The sequence below is a fragment of the Alosa sapidissima genome, chromosome 19, assembly GCF_018492685.1.
Source record: "Alosa sapidissima isolate fAloSap1 chromosome 19, fAloSap1.pri, whole genome shotgun sequence".
NCBI lineage: Eukaryota > Metazoa > Chordata > Actinopteri > Clupeiformes > Clupeidae > Alosa > Alosa sapidissima.
In genome coordinates, this window is record NC_055975.1 from 13,490,485 (window position 1) to 13,511,326 (window position 20,842).

Below are 20,842 nucleotides of genomic sequence, written 5' to 3' on the forward strand. Positions count from 1 at the left end.
AACACCTGGATGTCTCAAAATTTTCTTCAGCTGAACAAAGAAAAAACTGAAGTAATTATATTTGGTAAAAATGAGGAAAGACTTAGGGTTGCCACTCTCCTTGACACAAAAGGGTTGAAGGCAAAGGATACTGTTAAAAACCTTGGTGTATTAATTGACAGTGATCTAAATTTCAACAGCCACATGAAAGCGATAACTAAATCAGCTTTTTACCACCTCAAAAATATTGTCAAACTCAGAGGGCTGATGTCAAAACATGACTTAGAAAAACTCATTCATGCATTTATCTCCAGCAGGGTTGATTACTGCAATGGACTGTTCACAGGCCTTCCTAAAAAGACTATTAAACAGCTTCAGGTGATACAAAATGCAGCAGCTAGGACTCTAACAAAAACTAAAAGAACTGACCACATTACTCCAATTCTTAAGTCCTTGCACTGGCTTCCAGTAAGTCACAGAATTGACTTTAAAGCACTATTGCTTGTTTATAAATCAGTAAATGGAGCAGGACCTAAATACTTGTCAGACATGCTTCAGCAGTACACACCTTCTCGTCCTCTCAGGTCCCAGGTGAAAAACCTGCTAGTAAAACCTACAGTTAGAACTAAACATGGTGAAGCAGCTTTTAGCTGCTATGCGGCTCAGCTGTGGAACCAACTTTCGGATGACATTAAAAAGGCCCCAACTGTAGCCAGTTTTAAATCTAGACTTAAGACCAAACTGTTCTCAGACGCTTTCTGCTAACTGTGCCGAGTTACAAATTCTGAATCTGCCTCGATAATTATTCTACTTTGTCTTTTATTACTTTTTTTACTACTTTTGCCTTTGTTTTTGCTTACTAATTATTCTTTATTTTTAAATGATTTTACCTTGTGTTTTATGTTTTCTTTTTATTATGATCTTTACCTTTTAACTATTCTTTGACTATATTGCCCTTCTATGCTTTTATTTGTTATTATCGTTTGGTTTTGTTTATGTAAAGCACATTGAATGACCTCTGTGTGTGAAATGTGCTATATAAATAAACTTGACTTGACTTGACTTGACATGCACATACACCACACACACACCAAATACCAATCAGCATTTGACTTCATTTTACTTCATTTTAATCCCGGCAAGGGTACCTACACATATATACATATACATAGTAGAAAACATTCAAGCAGAACAAATACCTTAATCCATTAATACTCACTTTAATACATGTGGATCCAGTCATCCATCATTATTAAAGGCAAACAAACACACTCAAGAACAAGCCTGGGATACAATAACTCACTCACTCACTCACTCACTCACTCACTCACTCAGTCTCATACACACACACACACACACACACACACACACACATACACACACACACACATAGGAGTGGGAGCCTTGTGATTTGTGGCATAGAGAAAGAGCGAGAAACACACACACATACAATCACACACGCACACACACACACAAACTTAAGAAGTATGTGTAAATTAGTAGTTATAGGTGTGACAGGTGAGGGTCAGTGAAATAGGGTCAATTTAATCATCCTGACAACAGCACCATCCCAACCACCTTCACAGGAGCACTCTTTCTCACCTGCACATGTTTAATGCCTGCGCACACACACACACACACACACACACACACACACACACAAAGTGCTTTCAGATATAACCTCCGGAGTATATACGGAGGTTTGTCAAACGGAGGTCCTACCCTTCGGATGATTCAGATATGATGCTAACCTGCGGACCTTATACTGACCTTATACGGACCTATGTGTGAACGACATACACGCACATTACAGAATCTCCGTGTGATTGGCGAGTGAGGGGTGGGGGCTTGTAGAGTTCACAAGAGGCAAGATATGACGCAGAATATATGCGGCCGCTGTCACAGCTGCTGTTTGTTTACAAAGTGTATGCATTATGTAGGCTAAAGAAGAAAAATCTATTGTGCGTAGGCTAATACTTGAAGTAGTCACGTAAGTGTGCACTTGAAATTGACCTACAGTATTTGTATGTGTGCTTCGAATAAACACATTATCTGTTTTCAATGTTATATAGCAGAATTACTTGGCTATGGAACCCCAAATCTGGTTTGCTTGGAGAGAGCATGCACAAACTTTATGGTACCAGCCAATTCAGTAGGCTAACTGAAGATTTTAAGGCCATCATATACAACGTTTTTAAGCAACAAACAAAATACTAACATAACAGTGAAGTGGTTTGTTTTTTCATGGTTTATTTTTCCAAAAGCATCCTCTCCCCATGTGTCTATTGCATTTACGCAAGGAGCTTGGAACAAAGTTGGGTTATCTTCATTTTCATTTTCTCTAGGCATATTTATGCTCAACAAATATCAGCTCAGCAGTGAGGTCATGAGAAGGCTATCAATGAACAGAAAACCGACCGTGTTGGCAAACAATTTATTAAATACTCCTGTTATTGTTGTCAACGACGTCGCTGTAGGCTACTGCCTTTTCAGCGCCTTCTGCTTATGATGATTCGGTCTTTTGAATTAGTTTGGCCTTGCGATGCAGTTGTAGACTACATCAACGTGTCTCTTGCTGTTCCCTTCATGTGTTCTATCACAATACTGTCTGCCCTCATGGACAGTAGCTCCGTGATGCATCTTTCCAGGTCGGAGATTTTCTGGACAGCACTATGCCACGCCATCATAACACTGGCATTTAAGTCAGATTTAACCACATGGACGCACGAAAGAAACGTCACCGACACGCCCTTTCACTAGGTGTGAATTTTAACCACATGTTCTACGCTTCGTTCAGACACAGAACATTTACATAATGTCCAGAGGAAATACTAGGGGGGGAGTAGTAGAACAACCGGCTAAATTCGGACTTCCATATGACCGGTTATGTCGTTCAGATATACGGCCCCACCGTTTAACATCGGCAGAACCTCCGGTCTTACACGTATGTCTGAAAGCGCACACACACACAGAGATGGGGAGGGTGGGGGGCTCTTGCTAACAAAACTGCTTTAATTCACCTGCAAATTGAAAATACGAATGCTGAGAATGGAACACACCTACAAAAGACACCACCAAACACACACACACACACACACACACACACACACACACACACACACACACACACATGGGAGTGGGATCCCTGTGATGTGTGTTGTTAGAGTGTATGATGTTTCTACTGAGCTGGGCTGAGCAGCTGTTTGCTGCAGCTCAGAGCTACTGATGCTGCTGGGGAAAGGAGGAGGAGGAGGAGGGGATGGAGGAGGGGATGGAGAGAAGCCATCCACAGCAAGACCTCAAGAGCATAGGAGACGGGCGCGCACACATACGCACACAGACACAGAGACACACACACACACACACACACACACACACAAACACACAAACACACACACACATAAACACACACACACACACACACACACACACACACACACACACACACACACACACACACAAACACACACACACATAAACACACACACACACACACACTCTTTCTCTCTCTCTCTGGGCCAGATGTACGTACATTTGCGAACGTAGCGTTATCAGCGTCATGGACACACCACAGATTGCGAACGCTGTCAGACCCAAGTGTCCGTCGTATTTATAAATCGTTCAATCCTTAGTGTAAACTGCGCCTTTCTCTGCTTTTCTCCGCCCATAAACGCAATTTATGAACGTCCACAACTGAATGGCAGCGCCTACATACAAGCGCAGTTGAATGAAGTTAACTGATGACAACATTCATAATGAAATAATACCATACATGATAAGATGTAAACAAGCAGGGAGATAATGAAGATCAGTAGTTCTACTCAAATTACTTGTGCACGTAGGTTAAGGAAGATTGGTCAAATCTAGCAAGTAGAAAAGTTTAAGTGAATGACGTGAAAGTGAAAGTAAGACATTCGAAAGGCCAACGAAAGCTGAGGTTGCTTTTGGTAGTAGGCTACAAATACTTTCGCCACAAAAACTGGTGCTCTAAATAGCGATTCTGTTATCTTTGAAAGGTTCTCTTATTGACGCATTGAACTGCAATTTGGATTAATACCTGCTTTTACAAGGCGGAAGTATTTAGGCACAGAATAGACGTGCGCTTTCAGGAGCAGTCTTTGTACATACCGCGGAATAAATAATTAGGCGCTCTTTACTCTTCCCCTCCCATCTTTTTACGCTAAACTCCCACTTTCCCCTGGATCCTGGACAAACGCAATCTGCCACTTTCAGCTCCCGCGACAGGCAGTTTGCGCGTTTACATCATTGCGGCCTGTTTGTGCATACCTCGCAATGATTTTACATGCACATTGCGAAACAAATACGCCTGAAGTGGGCGCAAAAGCGTTAGTACATCTGGCCCTCTGTCTCTATCTCTCTCTCTCTCTCTCTCTCTCTCTCTCTCTCTCTCTCTCTCTCTCTCTCTCTCTCTCTCACACACACACACACACACACACACACACACACACACACACCAGTGAAACTAAATAGACATAAACAGACACCTTTACAAGATTTTCTAATTATAGTGCAGTATTGACAGTATTACAGTATTTAAAAAGTAGACATGAAATACACACACACCCTCAGTCAGACAGACAGACACACACACACACATACACATACACACACACACACACACACACACACACATTACTGACAAACCTCTCTAGTTCCTCACCTCTTTTTCAACAGTGTAAGGGGGCAAAAGCTCCCCACAGCAAAGGAGCGCACGACTCCAGCAGACATGGCACAGACCTGCATCAGCACTCCTGAGACACTCCTCCACACAGATCTGCAGGGACCACAGACGAACTGAGTCACTCTGACAGGAGACGCCTCACTTGAGATGCAGGCAGGCAGGCAGGAGTTGCTGCTGCATAACCCCCGCAAGACAGCAGCATGATAGTCAACCAGAGATAAGCACATTTGTTTTTCGTGGAAATGTTTTGCACTGTTGTGTTCCTGGGAAAGAAAAACAAGACAATAACAACAGTGACAGTGATTCGATCTGAGGTGACAAAGACAAATTCAAAGAGAGATGTGTATGAGCCCACAAACACTGCAGAGCATAGAGGAGGGGTGAGGATTAGTGATGAGTAGTTTGGTGGCACAGGTTAAAGGATTGCTTCGAATTCTGTTGAAGGCCAAGGATTTTGACACATACAAAAGCAATCATCACATGACATTTCACTCCTAACAATAGTCTTGCATTACTAATGCACTGATCCAACGTGGACCCACCTTAAACTCTTCTTTGTTTGTTATTCACTTAATATAAATATCTTTCTTTAAAATGTAATCTCTCACCAGCCTGTTTAGTTGTGGCTTTGGTACAGGGTCATAACAGTAAAACAGAAGCACAAGAGAGGGCAGTTTTAATGGTGTATCAAGCCTATTGGAATAATTGGTAGGGGTATAAAGGTATTGGTACTGAACTGTTTAGGTACAGGACGTTAAGTTCAACAGAGATGTGTACCAAATGTACCAAATGCAGTCTTCTAACAGTAATCAACAGTAGGCTAATTGCTAAATTTGAGTTCCTACACATATTAATATAACCTTTTCAAAATACTATTTTTGTTGTTGTGTATCAGCAACATTGTCAGCTAATTTCAGGCTTACAGTACCTACTTGCTCACCGTACCAAAAATTCACCAAACTGAGGTACACACCGAACCGTGATTTGTGTACCGTTACACCAATAACATTGGCCACCTGTCTGCTGGTACAATCAATCATGTTATTGGGATAATCAGCATTCCACTCACCTGAAATCACACAAGTCAAGAAAACAGTATTACCTAGATCTAGAGGAACTACTGAAATGGCTATAAATTATGAACACTTCTTCATCAATATTACTTCCAGAGACCTTGGCGTATTTGGCACTGTTTTTTTCCCACTAGTGTACCCATCAATACAACCATATACAGCTCTGGAAAAAATTAAGAGACCACTACACATTTTCTGATGTCATCCTATGGTTGCTGAGTGATTTTGCAGGAAGTCGTGTTTATTTGTGTTTATGTTTACATTTATTAGCTTTTGTGCAAAACACCATACATTTTATTTTAACCAAGGACCAAACGAAACATACCAGAGCTCCTCCCTACCTTCAGCATTCCCAGAGAAATACCTGGCAGAACTTTTTGTTTTTGTTAGGTTTTTATCCAGCTTTTGGAGCCTATGGGCTGCCTACAGAGACCGAATTTTTTTTACAGTGTATTCATGGAATGGGCAGCTAGCGGTCGTGAGGAGATGATTGCTGAATGTGACAAAAAATGTTATGGACTTGAAATATACCTCAAACAAAATAATGAACTCTTACAACTCATTACATTGGATGATGGCCTGTCTCAAGAGATGAAACCTAATAGTATTATGGCCATCACAGTTTACAGTACCTCCATGGCTAACGATAACAAAGTGGTCTAATGAGCATTCCCGACCTCCTCAATGTGCAAATTTGCTGTTATGAAAAACAATGAACTGACCGGGAGAGAGTTCTTTGTAACAGTCTATTATAGCAAATTTCTCCTGTGGGCCAACATCCCCTACACATACATACACACACAGGTTAGACACACTGCCCTGATCACTCCCTGGGGTTTTGTGTGGGCACTGTTCAGCTCACTGCAGCATTAGTGCTGAAACCCAAACCGGTCAATGAGTGGGCAATTATGAGATATGGACACACACACACACATACAATTACACACACATGCACAGAGACACACACACACAAACATGAGCACATTCTGATGAACATTTAATTACAAAATGCCTACCCCAGAGGATGCTGGGTACTGTGGGAGGGTGGAAGGTCCTGTAGGAGTATTGATGATTTCTTTCATGGACCGGTAGTCGTGCAAACAAAAACACCAGCAAAGAAAAACACACACACACACACACACACACACTCACACACACACACACACACACACACACGCACACACATATATTTACATATTTCTCTCCTCCAAACTCTCATACATACAATGCACACCTACAGTATTCTCTCTTCCTATATCTGTACACAATGCACCACCCTATATTATGCACTTTCTAGAAAACACACACACACGCACACCATACGCGGAGTTAGTGGGGGGGGGGGGGGGCACTGCCCCCTCTGGTGGAAACGGGTAATTGCATTGTGAAATACGTCTGGCATGACCAGATATTTTAAAAACTATTTAAATAACACAAAACAACAATATAAGGAACAGGCTGCGGCTGATGATAGGAGCAGCCAGGTATTCTTCTCTTATGATCCTTCACATCGAAAGCGACATTACGGCCAACCTGACGAGGCATGCAGGACGCAAAAAAACGAAAATTACTGTTGCACTAGTATGGACATCTTGCCGTGCCAACGTTGCAATAAAGGTTGCCTAAATGCCATGTATATAAATGTCCTGTCCGCTTACTAGCCTAATTGATTTTGCGTTGTGTGTAGTTTTGGACTTTTTATTCTACTTTGTTTAAACAGTAAAGTGGCGAAGCCTTGTTCACCTGTTTGGAACTGGCTGGTGAATGTGACGTGTGTAGGCCTGGCTAGATACACCATGACCCATTTTGTGCATCTAGGCCTACTGATCGCTGTGGATTACTTTTTTTGTGTCATTGGATTACAGCAAAATATGAATATTTTTTTCTTAACATGTCTTAACGTAATGGCGTGATTGCGCTTCGTTTCTGCGTTTGGAGAGGCATCAGACTATAGGTGAACACTACCATTAATTCTTGGAGTTCTCGCTATGATTTAGGTCTGCCCTGCACTCAATAGCCTACAGTTTGGAGTTTACTTACTTTGCCTTTGTAGAATCGAATTTGAGTTTTCAATGACTCGGTCTCCTTAAGCTAAGCATAGGTACATGAACCGATGCATCTTGTTATTTAAAACTCCACTCTGCTAGGTGGCTCGCATGCCAGCAGCACTCTTGAGGCGTTGGAGGTAACATTCCACAAGCACAGCACTAGGCTATATAGTTCGTTTTTAATATCAAACAGAAATGTCAAGATGGCAACAGGTGATTACATTCTTTAATTGACAAAATATGATTGTACAAAATATTCAATCAATGTGGTGCAAATGAGGCTAGAGGCGATGGATTAATTTCTCAAAAATGAGCAGCAACCAGACTCTATGGGCTAAGTCCCAAATGTTTTCAACTCCTAGGCGACACTGTCTATTGCGTTTCAAGACAACCGTGCTGCATTGGATTTCATAAGGACGAATTGTTAAATTGTTACAATGTAATTATATATATCTTTATTTAGCATGTTTGTTTTCTCCATATGTGCTCATACTGTGTTCCTCAAGTGGTAGGCCAGGTCTCAACAGCTAGGCTACAATTATTTATTTATTTTTTTGTCTGCCCCCCCTGGCTCGAATGCCAAACTCCGCCTATGATGCACACACACACACACACAGACACACACACAACCACACAGACACACACACACAGACACACACACACACATAGACAAACACACACACAGAGTACATACAGCCACACCCTCCCACGACCAGCAGCACCCGCATACATACATCTTCCCACAGAGCCCTGACCCTGCATCAGAATATCATATATTACCAGTGCTGGGATGGGATTCCTGACATGAAGGCTGTGAGCCGTCTGATAAGTCCCTGCATGTGGAGCCTGCAGCCCTGTGTGCCACCGGCCCCCATAAACGAGGAGCCGAGTGAGCTGATTAAATTAAGGGTCCAGGTGAGGGGAGTGTGACATCCATCCATCAGCTGCTACTGAAAGACCACTCTCTCCATCCCCATGTGGAAGAGAGGACACAGGGAAAGGATGGGAAAGAGAGAGGGGGCAGGGGTGGGGGTGGGGGTGGGGGGGCAAGGAAGAGGGAGAGTGTTGGCAATTTACAGCTATGTCCTGCATGGGGCCTTGCTTGTGGTGCATGTGTTTAGATACAGTCTATGGTTTAGATCACCTTAATTCTGTCTGAGACAGCACAGACATACAGATAAAGAAAATTACTTTATTACCGTACTTATGAAATGTGCAGGCCTGTTTTTTTTTTTTTTTTTTTTTAAGGAAACACATTCAATATAAATCATAGCAAAAAGCAGACTTCTGAATATCGGTTGCTGTGTAACGCTAACTAGTTTAGTTGGAACATCTAAATGTTAATCCACAAATAGGCTACACAATTTCCCTTGCAAACACATGTTCTATAAATCCACATTATCGAGAACAGCTGAGATAAGCTTAGCAAGCTATTATCTTGATAATAATCTTTCACATTTCCCAGCTACATACATAAAACTTCCTTGTATTTTAACATGAAATAATCTTTACTCCTATACATCCCAAATTAACAGCCGAGGGCATGCCACACTGCCATAGCTTGTTGAATTAGGCTACCATCTGAATACAAAGGGTTATCCATGTAAAATTGTGCATGTCTTAAGCAGAACAATATATGCATACATATCTAAATATTAATGTCATTTGGAGCACTTACCTGAATAGCTTTGATGTCTCAAAATCTGCCTGGAGCCAAACAGTCCTTTCACATCCGACAACCGAAAATAGAAGGTCTAGGTTGAGCAAGAAAATCAAGAAATTGCAAAACAACGCTTTGTTTTCAGGAAAAAAATATCTTGCCATTTTATTCTTGCAATTCTCCATGATTCCTTTAGTAAAATACATAACCATTATTGATAAAAAAAAAATAAAAAAAAACATTTTTAGCAAATCTCCATGCATGCGAGATTAATGTTTTACAGAGACATGCTAGGGCTAAACTCATAAGCACGAGAGAGAGAATTTCATTATTTGTGTATCAGTTTATGAGCATGTTTTGAGAAGTCTCTAACAGATTTCACAACACTGAAATTATGTAAATTGTGGAGAAGTCCTGGAAGACTTCTAAGTATAAATACTCTTTTGAACCTGTGAGAGAAATTTGGTCTCTGCATTTATCCCAATCCGTGACCGTGAATTAGTGAAACACACTTAGCAGATGTAGGCCCTACATACATTTGCAAACGTAGCGTTATCAGCGCTACGTTTGCAAATGTATGTAGGGCCTATGGACAAACCGCAGATTGCAAACCCTGTCAGACCCAAGTTTCCGTCATAATTATCAAACTAGTGTAAACTGCGCCTTTCTCCGCCCATAAACGCAATTTATGAACGTCCACAACTGAAAGGCAGAGCCTAAACAAGCGCAGTTGAATGAAGTGATGACAACATTAAAAAGAAGCAAACGTTTAGGGATCATGAAATTATACCATACATGATAAGATGTCAACAAGCAGGGAGATAATGAAGATCCGTAGTTTTACTCAAAGTACTTGTGCACGGCTATGGAAAATTGGTCAAATCTAGCAAGTAGGAAAGTTTAAGTGAATGACGTGAAAGTGAAAGTAAGACATTCAAAAGGCCAACGAAAGTTAAGTTTGCTTTTGATAGTACTATACTTACAAAACTGGTGCTCTAAATAGCGATTCTGTTGTCTTTGAAAGATTCTCTTATTGACGCATTGAACTGCAATTTGAATCAACACCTGCTTTTACAAGGCGGAAGTATTTAGGCGCAGAATAGACGTGCGCTTTCAGGAGCAGTATACCGCGGAATACATAATTAAGCGCTCTTTACGCTTCCCATCCCATCTTTTTACGTTAAACTCCCACTTTCCCCTGGATCCTCCCATGAATGCATGCATGACACGAAAAACGCAATTAGCCATGTTCAGTTCCGGCGACAGGCATTTTGCGCTTTTACATCATTGCAGCCTGTTTGTACATACAGTAGGCCTACCTCGCAATGATTTTATGAAACAAATACGCCTGAAGTGGGCGCAAACGCGTTAGTAGCCTACATCTGGCCCACAATGAGGTGAAACACACACTATTACCGGCGCAGTGAGCTGCCTGCTACAACAACGGCGCTCGGGGAGCAGTGAGGGGTTGTGCCTTGCTCAAGGGCACTTCAGCCATTCCTACTGGTCGGGGTTGGAACCGGCAACCCTCCGATTACAAGTCCGAAGCGCTAACCAGTAGCCCATAGATAGCTTGAACTACACTCTAATGTGATTTCAGTTTCATGTCACATGTACCTACAGTACGTGCTGAGAATAGAAACACATTGTAAGGCCAGTGAGCCATTGTAGCTTGTGCACGTTGCTTGACTATTCTTTTTTATGCTCTTGTTTTTGATCGAATTTCCAGTGCTACATACGTCACTGCTGAATCTGATCATTCTATCAAGATGAAAAACATACAATTCTACCTGGAACCTGAAAACCATGGAAACAACCAAACATTCCATCATTTCATTGCATCCTTTCTTGAAAAGCGACTGGCAAGAACTTTTTTGGCTCAATTTTCGACAATATATTCATCAAATACGACCTACCTACGACCCTCGTGTGATTAAAAGGTGAGCGTTTTTTTACCATAACACAATGGGCTACAAAAAATATGAAGTTTCTAGGTACCTACCTACACATGTTTTTTAAACATTGAACTGAAAACGATGGGGGTCGAATGCGAATAGAATGGAAATGTCCTTTCAGTAGGCTAGTCCTTTACGCAATAGGGAAACAATCCTACAGAATCAATCCGGTTCACTTTCACACTTTTAAACAGAACTGATTAAATGCTTTATCCTACATTAGAAATTCATAAAGAAGGAATGTAGCTCACTATACCGAAAATATGAAGGCTAAGCTAACGCTCTAAAGCAGCTTTCAATTTATTTCACTTTAAGACAGTAGGGTTAAATAGCCTACCCATTTCTTATTGTAGAAACCCGAGTGTTATGTCTGAGGAGATGAACAAGCTGACGTCGTCCGTGGAGAGACCAAAGGATGGCGAAGATTTCAGACTCATTATTGAGCAGGCTCTTTCGAAGATCCAGGCGTGCCTGGGGAATGATGGGACTGTGACTGAAGTGAAAACCCCCGTGACCGTCAGCAGCAATAACCTCCAGGCTGATATTGATGTAGCCATATTGAACATCAGAAGACAAGTAGAGTCACTCTTGACTTCTGGAAAGATGGAAGAGGAGGACAAGACCTCTAAGGTGGAGGAGACCTCCGTGAAGATGGAGGAAGAGGACAGGGCATCTGCCAAGATAGAGGAGGAGAACAGTGCTTCTGTCAAGATAGAGGAGAACAGGGCTTCTGTTAAGATAGAGGAGAACAGGGCTTCTGTTAAGATAGAGGAGGAAACCTCCGTGAAGATGGAGGAGAAGGAGGACAGGGCTTCTGTCAAAATGGAGACCTCCGTGAAGATGGAGGAGGAGGACAGGGCATCTGTCAAGATAGAGCAGGAGAACAGTGCTTCTGTTAAGATAGAGGAGGAAACCTCTGTGAAGATGGATGAGGATTACAGGGCTTCTGTCAAAATGGAGACCTCCGTGAAGATGGAGGAGGACAGGGCCTCTACCAAGGTGGAGGAGATCTCCATGAAGATGGAGTTACAGGAGGCCTCTGTGATGATCGATCAGGTGGCCAACGCCTTTGAGGTGGAGATCTGTGGGAAAATGGGGGAGGAGGAGGAGGTGAAGGAGCTTCTGGGGTATTTCACTGCTCTTGAGGGGGACCGGAGGAACCTCCAAAATCTCCTGCGTGAGCGTAGGGAAGAGTATAAGATGCAGCTGAAGGCTCTGGAGAGGGAGAGGATCCAGGAGCAAGTGGAGAGGGACAGACAGATGAAGGAGAGTGAGGAGACCCTACTGTCTGCTCTGAAGTCTGTAGCTATTGGCAAAGAAAAACTCATGGCAGACCTGAGGAACCAGTCTGGCAAACAGGTGAAACATTTGTATTCTTATTCAGGCTACTGATAGCACTAGTTAACAGCAGCCTTGGACTGGACTGGAAAGTTGATATTGGATTTTATCCTCCAGAGTTTGACATTCCTACTCAGACCTGTCTCTGCAGTCAGGGGAAACCAACCCAAGAAATGGTGGAGTTTTAAGAAACAGAAGGCCTCCACTGACGCTGCTCTCCAGGTACTTTTAGTTAGTGTTTCCCACAAATGTTCTGTTTTCTTTGGTCCCAAGTTAATTTGTCTTCATTTGTCTTGTGGCATGAAGGGCTAAACACTACACAACAGTCTACACTTGTGTAACTAAATTACAATGTCTCTAAACTATTATAACATTTACATGTCTGGGTGTTTTATCCATCAGAGTGCCACACAGCTGGGAGGAGGTGATGGGAACCCACCTGTGGTGAGCCAGGAAAGGCCATCCAGGAAATGGTGGAGTTTCAAAAAACACCAGGCTACTGCTGATGTTGCTCTCCAGGTACCTTTCTCTGTGTTTTCCAGGGCTGCTTTGGAGTCTGTGATTTGTTATTAAGTCTGCATCTTGTGACCTTAGTAAACTGCATTTTTTTCATTTACTTTTTCTTGACTGATTCTCTGAAGTCTTTATTGGCTGTTCTTGATTTTCCTCAGGAGGTTCCCACCAGCAGTGCCTCTGAAGATGCCAAAGAGGCAGATCTGCAGAAGGTCAAAAAGCTGGAGGAGCGGGTCAGAAAGGCTGAATTCAAGAAACAACAGAAAGCCGCTGAGAAGGCTGCAGAGGCCGAAAAGAAGGAAAAGAAGGCAGAGGAGAAGAGACAAAAGAAAGAGGGAAAGAAAGCGGAGAAAAAGGATAAGAGAGTGAAGGACAACAATCTGACAGATCATCCCAGACCGAGTGGTGTGAGCAACGCTGGACTGGACCAGTGAGGAACCACCGGCCCTCTTTGCTGGCCTGTGCTACTTCAGGAGAAGAGTGACCACTACAGATACCCCCTGCTCTGTCCATCATGTGAAAGAGGATCACATTACATTTTATTTTTCTATTACATTAAATTAACATTTAGTACATTATTAGAACATGGTTTATGCTTTTTCTGGACAGTCAGATTTGCCTCAGACTCAAGTTATTCAAGATGTGTAGATAAGTCTGAATCTTAAAAGTTAAGTGCAATCCATAAAATTATAATTTCTAATGAAATTGGACTAAGTAAAATGCACTTATATGAATGAACTGTATTTTTTTTTGTGTGAATGTACTGTGTACACATGTGTATATATCCTGATATACTCCATATTTGGACATTTAATCCACATATAACATATATTTGTATGTATATTTTATCGGAGTGTCTATTTACACCCCTGGTACGAATAGCCTTGGCCACACAGCTAAGCTATTCATACCCTGTGACAACAACAAAAAGACGTTGCTCACGTGCACAAAAAACATGGTGGACATTTGTTTTTCGTCAGCAGAAAGTGAAGAATTCTGAAAGGTTTCGGCACTATATCTCTGGAGAGAAGGCGCGCAATTTGAACAAGAAATCGGTTCTCAAACGGAAGTTTTGATTGCAACAATTAGCTAGTTCATGCACCAGGGTGTAAATGGCATGCAGTACTATGAACACCAGGGTACGAATAGCATCCACTTCTAACTGTACATTGATGCAAACAGCATACCTTATTCAGAGTGTCTATTACACAGCTGAGCTATTCACACCCTGTTACGTAACAACAAAAAAAACATGTTGCTTGTTTTAAAAAAATATATATATTATTACATTGTGTGATCAATATGCCAGAATAAATACACAGGGGTGCAAATAGCATACACTGATATTTGTACCAGACGGGATACTAATAGAACACATTGCTGTGTGCACCGGGGTATGAATAGCATACATTAATATTTGTACCAGACGGGGTACTAATAGAACACATTGCTGTGTGCACCGGGGTATGAATAGCATACATTAATATTTGTACCAGACGGGGTACTAATAGAACACATTGCTGTGTGCACCGGGGTACGAATAGCATACATTGATATTTGTACCAGACGGGGTACTAATAGGACACATTGCTGTGTGCACCGGGGTTAGAATAGAATTCACTTCTTATTGCACCAGGGTGTGAATAGCATACACTGCTAATTGTACCAGGGGTGCAAATAGCCTTACTCGTATTTTATTGGAGAATGTATAAAAAAATACATTCATGTTGTCATCATTATCATTTACCTTCTCTTTTACAAGAATTACTCCTGTATCTAAAACAACTCAAACTCATGTCCCCTATCAAACTGCACTTTAGACTGGTATTTGTATTAAATGAGAGTTCTCACAGCTCAGCTTTTACATTCAGGTGAAACCTAATTAATTAAAAGGGAAGTTGTGATACAGAAGTATTTTGGCATATTAATCTTTTAATATAATGATTCTGCTTGAAATATAATGGATAAAAGTGAAAACTAGACAAAATCCTTTCAATAGTAAGTAATCCATTGATGCACAGATACTTTCCTCTTCTGAACAAACACCAATAGACAACGAATCTTTTGAAGTGCCTGATTCGTAATGGCATTATTTCCACAGTTCCAGAGCTACTGAAAGACCACTCTCTCCATCCCCATGTGGAAGAGAGGACACAGGGAAAGGATGGGAAAGAGAGAGGGGGCAGGGGTGGGGGGGGGGCAAGGAAGAGGGAGAGTGTTGGCAATTGACAGCTATGTCCTGCATGGGGCCTTGCTTGTGGTGCATGTGTTTAGATACAGTCTATGGTTTAGATCACCTTAATTCTGTCTGAGACAGCACAGACATACAGATAAAGAAAATTACTTTATTACCGTACTTATGAAATGTGCAGGCCTGTTTTTTTTAAGGAAACACATTCAATATAAATCATAGCAAAAAGCAGACTTCTGAATATCGGTTGCTGTGTAACGCTAACTAGTTTAGGAAAATATGAAGGCTAAGCTAACGCTCTAAAGCAGCTTTCAATTTATTTCACTTTAAGACAGTAGGGTTAAATAGCCTACCCATTTCTTATTGTAGAAACCCGAGTGTTATGTCTGAGGAGATGAACAAGCTGACGTCGTCCGTGGAGAGACCAAAGGATGGCGAAGATTTCAGACTCATTATTGAGCAGGCTCTTTCGAAGATCCAGGCGTGCCTGGGGAATGATGGGACTGTGACTGAAGTGAAAACCCCCGTGACCGTCAGCAGCAATAACCTCCAGGCTGATATTGATGTAGCCATATTGAACATCAGAAGACAAGTAGAGTCACTCTTGACTTCTGGAAAGATGGAAGAGGAGGACAAGACCTCTAAGATGGAGGAGACCTCCGTGAAGATGGAGGAAGAGGACAGGGTATCTGCCAAGATAGAGGAGGAGAACAGGGCATCTGCCAAGATAGAGGAGGAAACCTCCGTGAAGATGGAGGAGAAGGAGGACAGGGCTTCTGTCAAAATGGAGACCTCCGTGAAGATGGAGGAGGAGGACAGGGCATCTGCCAAGATAGAGGAGAAGGAGAACAGTTCTTCTGTCAAGATAGAGCAGGAGAACAGGGCTTCTGTTAAGATAGAGGAGGAAACCTCTGTGAAGATGGATGAGGATTACAGGGCTTCTGTCAAAATGGAGACCTCCGTGAAGATGGAGGAGGACAGGGCCTCTACCAAGGTGGAGGAGATCTCCATGAAGATGGAGTTACAGGAGGCCTCTGTGATGATCGATCAGGTGGCCAACGCCTTTGAGGTGGAGATCTGTGGGAAAATGGGGGAGGAGGAGGAGGTGAAGGAGCTTCTGGGGTATTTCACTGCTCTTGAGGGGGACCGGAGGAACCTCCAAAATCTCCTGCGTGAGCGTAGGGAAGAGTATAAGATGCAGCTGAAGGCTCTGGAGAGGGAGAGGATCCAGGAGCAAGTGGAGAGGGACAGACAGATGAAGGAGAGTGAGGAGACCCTACTGTCTGCTCTGAAGTCTGTAGCTATTGGCAAAGAAAAACTCATGGCAGACCTGAGGAACCAGTCTGGCAAACAGGTGAAACATTTGTATTCTTATTCAGGCTACTGATAGCACTAGCTAACAGCAGCCTTCGACTGGACTGGAAAGTTGATATTGGATTTTATTTTGTATTTTATCCTCCAGAGTTTGACATTCCTACTCAGACCTGTCTCTGCAGTCAGGGGAAACCAACCCAAGAAATGGTGGAGTTTTAAGAAACAGAAGGCCTCCACTGACGCTGCTCTCCAGGTACTTTTAGTTAGTGTTTCCCACAAATGTTCTGTTTTCTTTGGTCCCAAGTTAATTTGTCTTCATTTGTCTTGTGGCATGAAGGGCTAAACACTACACAACAGTTACACTTGAATGTGTAACTAAATTACAATGTCTCTAAACTATTATAACATTTACATGTCTGGATGTTTTATCCATCAGAGTGCCACACAGCTGGGAGGAGGTGATGGGAACCCACCTGTGGTGAGCCAGGAAAGGCCATCCAGGAAATGGTGGAGTTTCAAAAAACGCCAGGCTACTGCTGATGTTGCTCTCCAGGTTCCTTTCTCTGTGTTTTCCAGGGCTGCTTTGGAGTCTGTGATTTTTTATTAAGTCTGCATCTTGTGACCTTAGTAAACTGCATTTTTTTTCATTTACTTTTTCTTGACTGATTCTCTGAAGTCTTATTGGCTGTTCTTGATTTTCCTCAGGAGGTTCCCACCAGCAGTGCCTCTGAAGATGCCAAAGAGGCAGATCTGCAGAAGGTCAAAAAGCTGGAGGAGCGGGTCAGAAAGGCTGAATTCAAGAAACAACAGAAAGCCGCTGAGAAGGCTGCAGAGGCCGAAAAGAAGGAAAAGAAGGCAGAGGAGAAGAGACAAAAGAAAGAGGGAAAGAAAGCGGAGAAAAAGGGTAAGAGAGTGAAGGACAACAATCTGACAGATCATGCCGGACCGAGTGGTGTGAGCAACACTGGACTGGACCAGTGAGGAACCACCGGCCCTCTTTGCTGGCCTATGCTACTTCAGGAGAAGAGTGACCACTACAGATACCCCCTGCTCTGTCCATCATGTGAAAGAGGATCACATTACATTTTATTTTTCTATTACATTAAATTAACATTTAGTACATTATTAGAACATGGTTTATGCTTTTTCTGGACAGTCAGATTTGCCTCAGACTCAAGTTATTCAAGATGTGTAGATAAGTCTGAATCTTAAAAGTTAAGTGCAATCCATAAAATTATCATTTCTAATGAATATATGAATGAACTGTATTTTTTTTTGTATGAATGTACTGTGTACACATATGTATATATCCTGATATACTCCATATTTGGACATTTAATCCACATATAACATATTTTTGTATGTATATTTTATCGGAGTGTCTATTTACACCCCTGGTACGAATAGCCTTGGCCACACAGCTGAGCTATTCATACCCTGTGACAACAACAAAAAGACGTTGCTCACGTGCACAAAAAACATGGTGGACATTTGTTTTTCGTCAGCAGAAAGTGAAGAATTCTGAAAGGTTTCGGCACTATATCTGTTCAGATTAAGTTTTAGATTGAAAAGTTGTGTTTTATTTTCATAATCTTGGTTCAGTGAACACATACAACCGTCAGTTTGTTAGTTAACAGAAATTTCGTGAATATGATAACCTGACCCTAGCCAGATGAATTTCGCTCCGCCTAGCTCCACTCATCCATCTGGAACCGGTCTATTGAAGTGTTGCTTCAGAAGGCTGGGCCTAATCAAAAAATGCTTGTATATGATTGAATAAGCCACTTGTCCGTCATCTATTGACGTGCTACTTCAACCACTCACATCAAAGCCAACCCGTGACGCTAATAACAGTCTCATAGTCGCTTCTACGCAATGTCACATCTATGAAACTCCCGCCAAATCGGTTGCAGAAATCACTCTCAATGGAAGAGGTCCCAGATGGATGTGAGTGAAGCTAGGCGGAGCTAACCGGAACGAAATTCATCGGGGTCAGGGTCCTTCATTCAGGGTCAGGTTATGAATATGACGGTCCGGCCTATAAACTAGTTTACCTGCAAACACTATTTTCTTGTGTAAGCAGATAGTACAGTGGTCACAGACAAGGGCTGGCATGCGGGAGACCGGGGTTAGATTCCTGTGTGATGCGTTTTAGCAGAGTGAGTGTGCATGTGTACCAACGTCTCTGGAGAGAAGGCGCGCAATTTGAACAAGAAATCGGTTCTCAAACGGAAGTTTTGATTGCAACAATTAGCTAGTTCATGCACCAGGGTGTAAATAGCATGCAGTACTATGAACACCAGGGTACGAATAGCATCCACTTCTAACTGTACATTGATGCAAACAGCATACCTTATTCAGAGTGTCTATTACACATCTGAGCTATTCACACCCTGTTACGTAACAACAAAAAAAACATGTTGCTTGTTTTAAAAATATATATATATTATTACATTGATGCAAACAGCATACCTTATTCAGAGTGTCTATTACACATCTGAGCTATTCACACCCTGTTACGTAACAACAAAAAAAACATGTTGCTTGTTTTAAAAATATATATATATATTATTACATTGTGTGATCAATATGCCAGAATAAATACACAGGGGTGCAAATAGCATACACTGATATTTGTACCAGACGGGATACTAATAGAACACATTGCTGTGTGCACCGGGGTATGAATAGCATACATTAATATTTGTACCAGACGGGGTACTAATAGAACACATTGCTGTGTGCACCGGGGTACGAATAGCATACATTGATATTTGTACCAGACGGGGTACTAATAGGACACATTGCTGTGTGCACCGGGGTACGAATAGCATACATATTTGTACCACACAGGGTACTAATAGAACACATTGCTGTGTGCACCGGGGTACGATAGAATTCACTTCTTATTGCACCAGGGTGTGAATAGCATACACTGCTAATTGTACCAGGGGTGCAAATAGCCTTACCCATATTTTATTGGAGAAAAACACTAATAAAAAAATACATTCATGTTGTCATCATTATCATTTACCTTCTCTTTTACAAGAATTACTCCTGTATCTAAAACAACTCAAACTCATGTCCCCTATCAAACTGCACTTTAGACTGGTATTTGTATTAAATGAGAGTTCTCACAGCTCAGCTTTTACATTCAGATGAAACCTAATTAATTAAAAGGGAAGTTGTGATACAGAATATTTTGGCATATTAATCTTTTAATATAATGATTCTGCTTGAAATATAATGGATAAAAGTGAAAACTAGACAAAATCCTTTCAACAGTAAGTAATCCATTGATGCACAGATACTTTCCTCTTCTGAACAAACACCAATAGACAACGAATCTTTTGAAGTGCCTGATTCGTAATGGCATTATTTCCACAGTTCCAGAGCCTAAAACAGGATTTCTCACTGGGCTCATACAACTGAGGTCCCAGAGCAGCACATACGCTAACATCTTTCTGCTGCTTCCAGAACAATCCGCCAAAAGGGGCTTTACTCCATGGCTCTCTTCCTCACATCACAAGCCAGCACCAGAGCGGGAGAAAAGAAGGGAAGCAGAGAGGAGGGAGCTGGAGAAGGCAAGAGAGGGGAAAGGAGAGGGTTGGAATGATAAAGGAAGTGAAAGCAGGGCTTAGGCTGAGGAGGAGAAGAGGGGAAGCTCAAAAACAGAGGGAGGGCTGGAGCTAAAGGAGGGAGGCAGAGAGCAACAGATGGAGGAAAAGAGATGGAGAGAAGGAGTGAGGAAACGGCAGATGAGTGTGAGTGTTGAGGCCATGAGGAGGCGCTGGGCTGGGCTGGGCTGGCTGAGGGATTATGCTGATTAGCGGAGTGGCCCCGGGTGAAGCAGGAAGCCATCACATCGCTGTTTGTTTTCCCCTTCACCACCCCGCATCATTAGAGCCCGCTGTGCCAATAATGACCCTCAGCCTCTCATGCACACACACACACAAACACTGACATTCATCTGACATGGCATCTAATCACTCACTCACTCACACACACACAAATACACTATACTTACGCATACAGACACACACATACAAATTCACACATGCACACTAAT

At 42.1% G+C, this 20,842-nt stretch overlaps 2 protein-coding genes across 6 annotated transcripts; both read left to right on the forward strand.

Annotated features, from left to right (window-relative positions):
- The first annotated feature begins 11,226 nt into the window (after positions 1-11,226).
- Positions 11,227-13,849, forward strand: LOC121693257 (uncharacterized protein PFB0765w-like). 3 transcript variants are annotated; one of them, XM_042072577.1, is made up of 6 exons: positions 11,227-11,402; positions 11,771-12,266; positions 12,396-12,776; positions 12,873-12,977; positions 13,158-13,274; positions 13,427-13,849. In XM_042072577.1, the coding sequence occupies exons 1-6, from the start codon at positions 11,269-11,271 to the stop codon at positions 13,700-13,702; spliced, it is 1,509 nt and encodes a 502-aa protein (XP_041928511.1). In that variant the 5' UTR covers positions 11,227-11,268; the 3' UTR covers positions 13,703-13,849. The 3 variants fall into 3 exon arrangements, with proteins under 3 accessions (XP_041928511.1, XP_041928510.1, XP_041928509.1); XM_042072576.1 differs by having other exon boundaries at positions 11,771-12,098; positions 12,129-12,776; XM_042072575.1 differs by having other exon boundaries at positions 11,771-12,776.
- A 1,983-nt stretch (positions 13,850-15,832) lies between these two features.
- On the forward strand, positions 15,833-17,954 carry LOC121693324 (remodeling and spacing factor 1-like). Of its 3 annotated transcripts, XM_042072682.1 has the most exons (5): positions 15,833-16,270; positions 16,433-16,813; positions 16,922-17,026; positions 17,210-17,326; positions 17,479-17,954. In XM_042072682.1, the coding sequence occupies exons 1-5, from the start codon at positions 15,842-15,844 to the stop codon at positions 17,752-17,754; spliced, it is 1,308 nt and encodes a 435-aa protein (XP_041928616.1). In that variant the 5' UTR covers positions 15,833-15,841; the 3' UTR covers positions 17,755-17,954. The 3 variants fall into 3 exon arrangements, with proteins under 3 accessions (XP_041928616.1, XP_041928614.1, XP_041928615.1); XM_042072680.1 differs by having other exon boundaries at positions 15,833-16,813; XM_042072681.1 differs by having other exon boundaries at positions 15,833-16,813; positions 17,210-17,251.
- Positions 17,955-20,842: the final 2,888 nt, after the last annotated feature.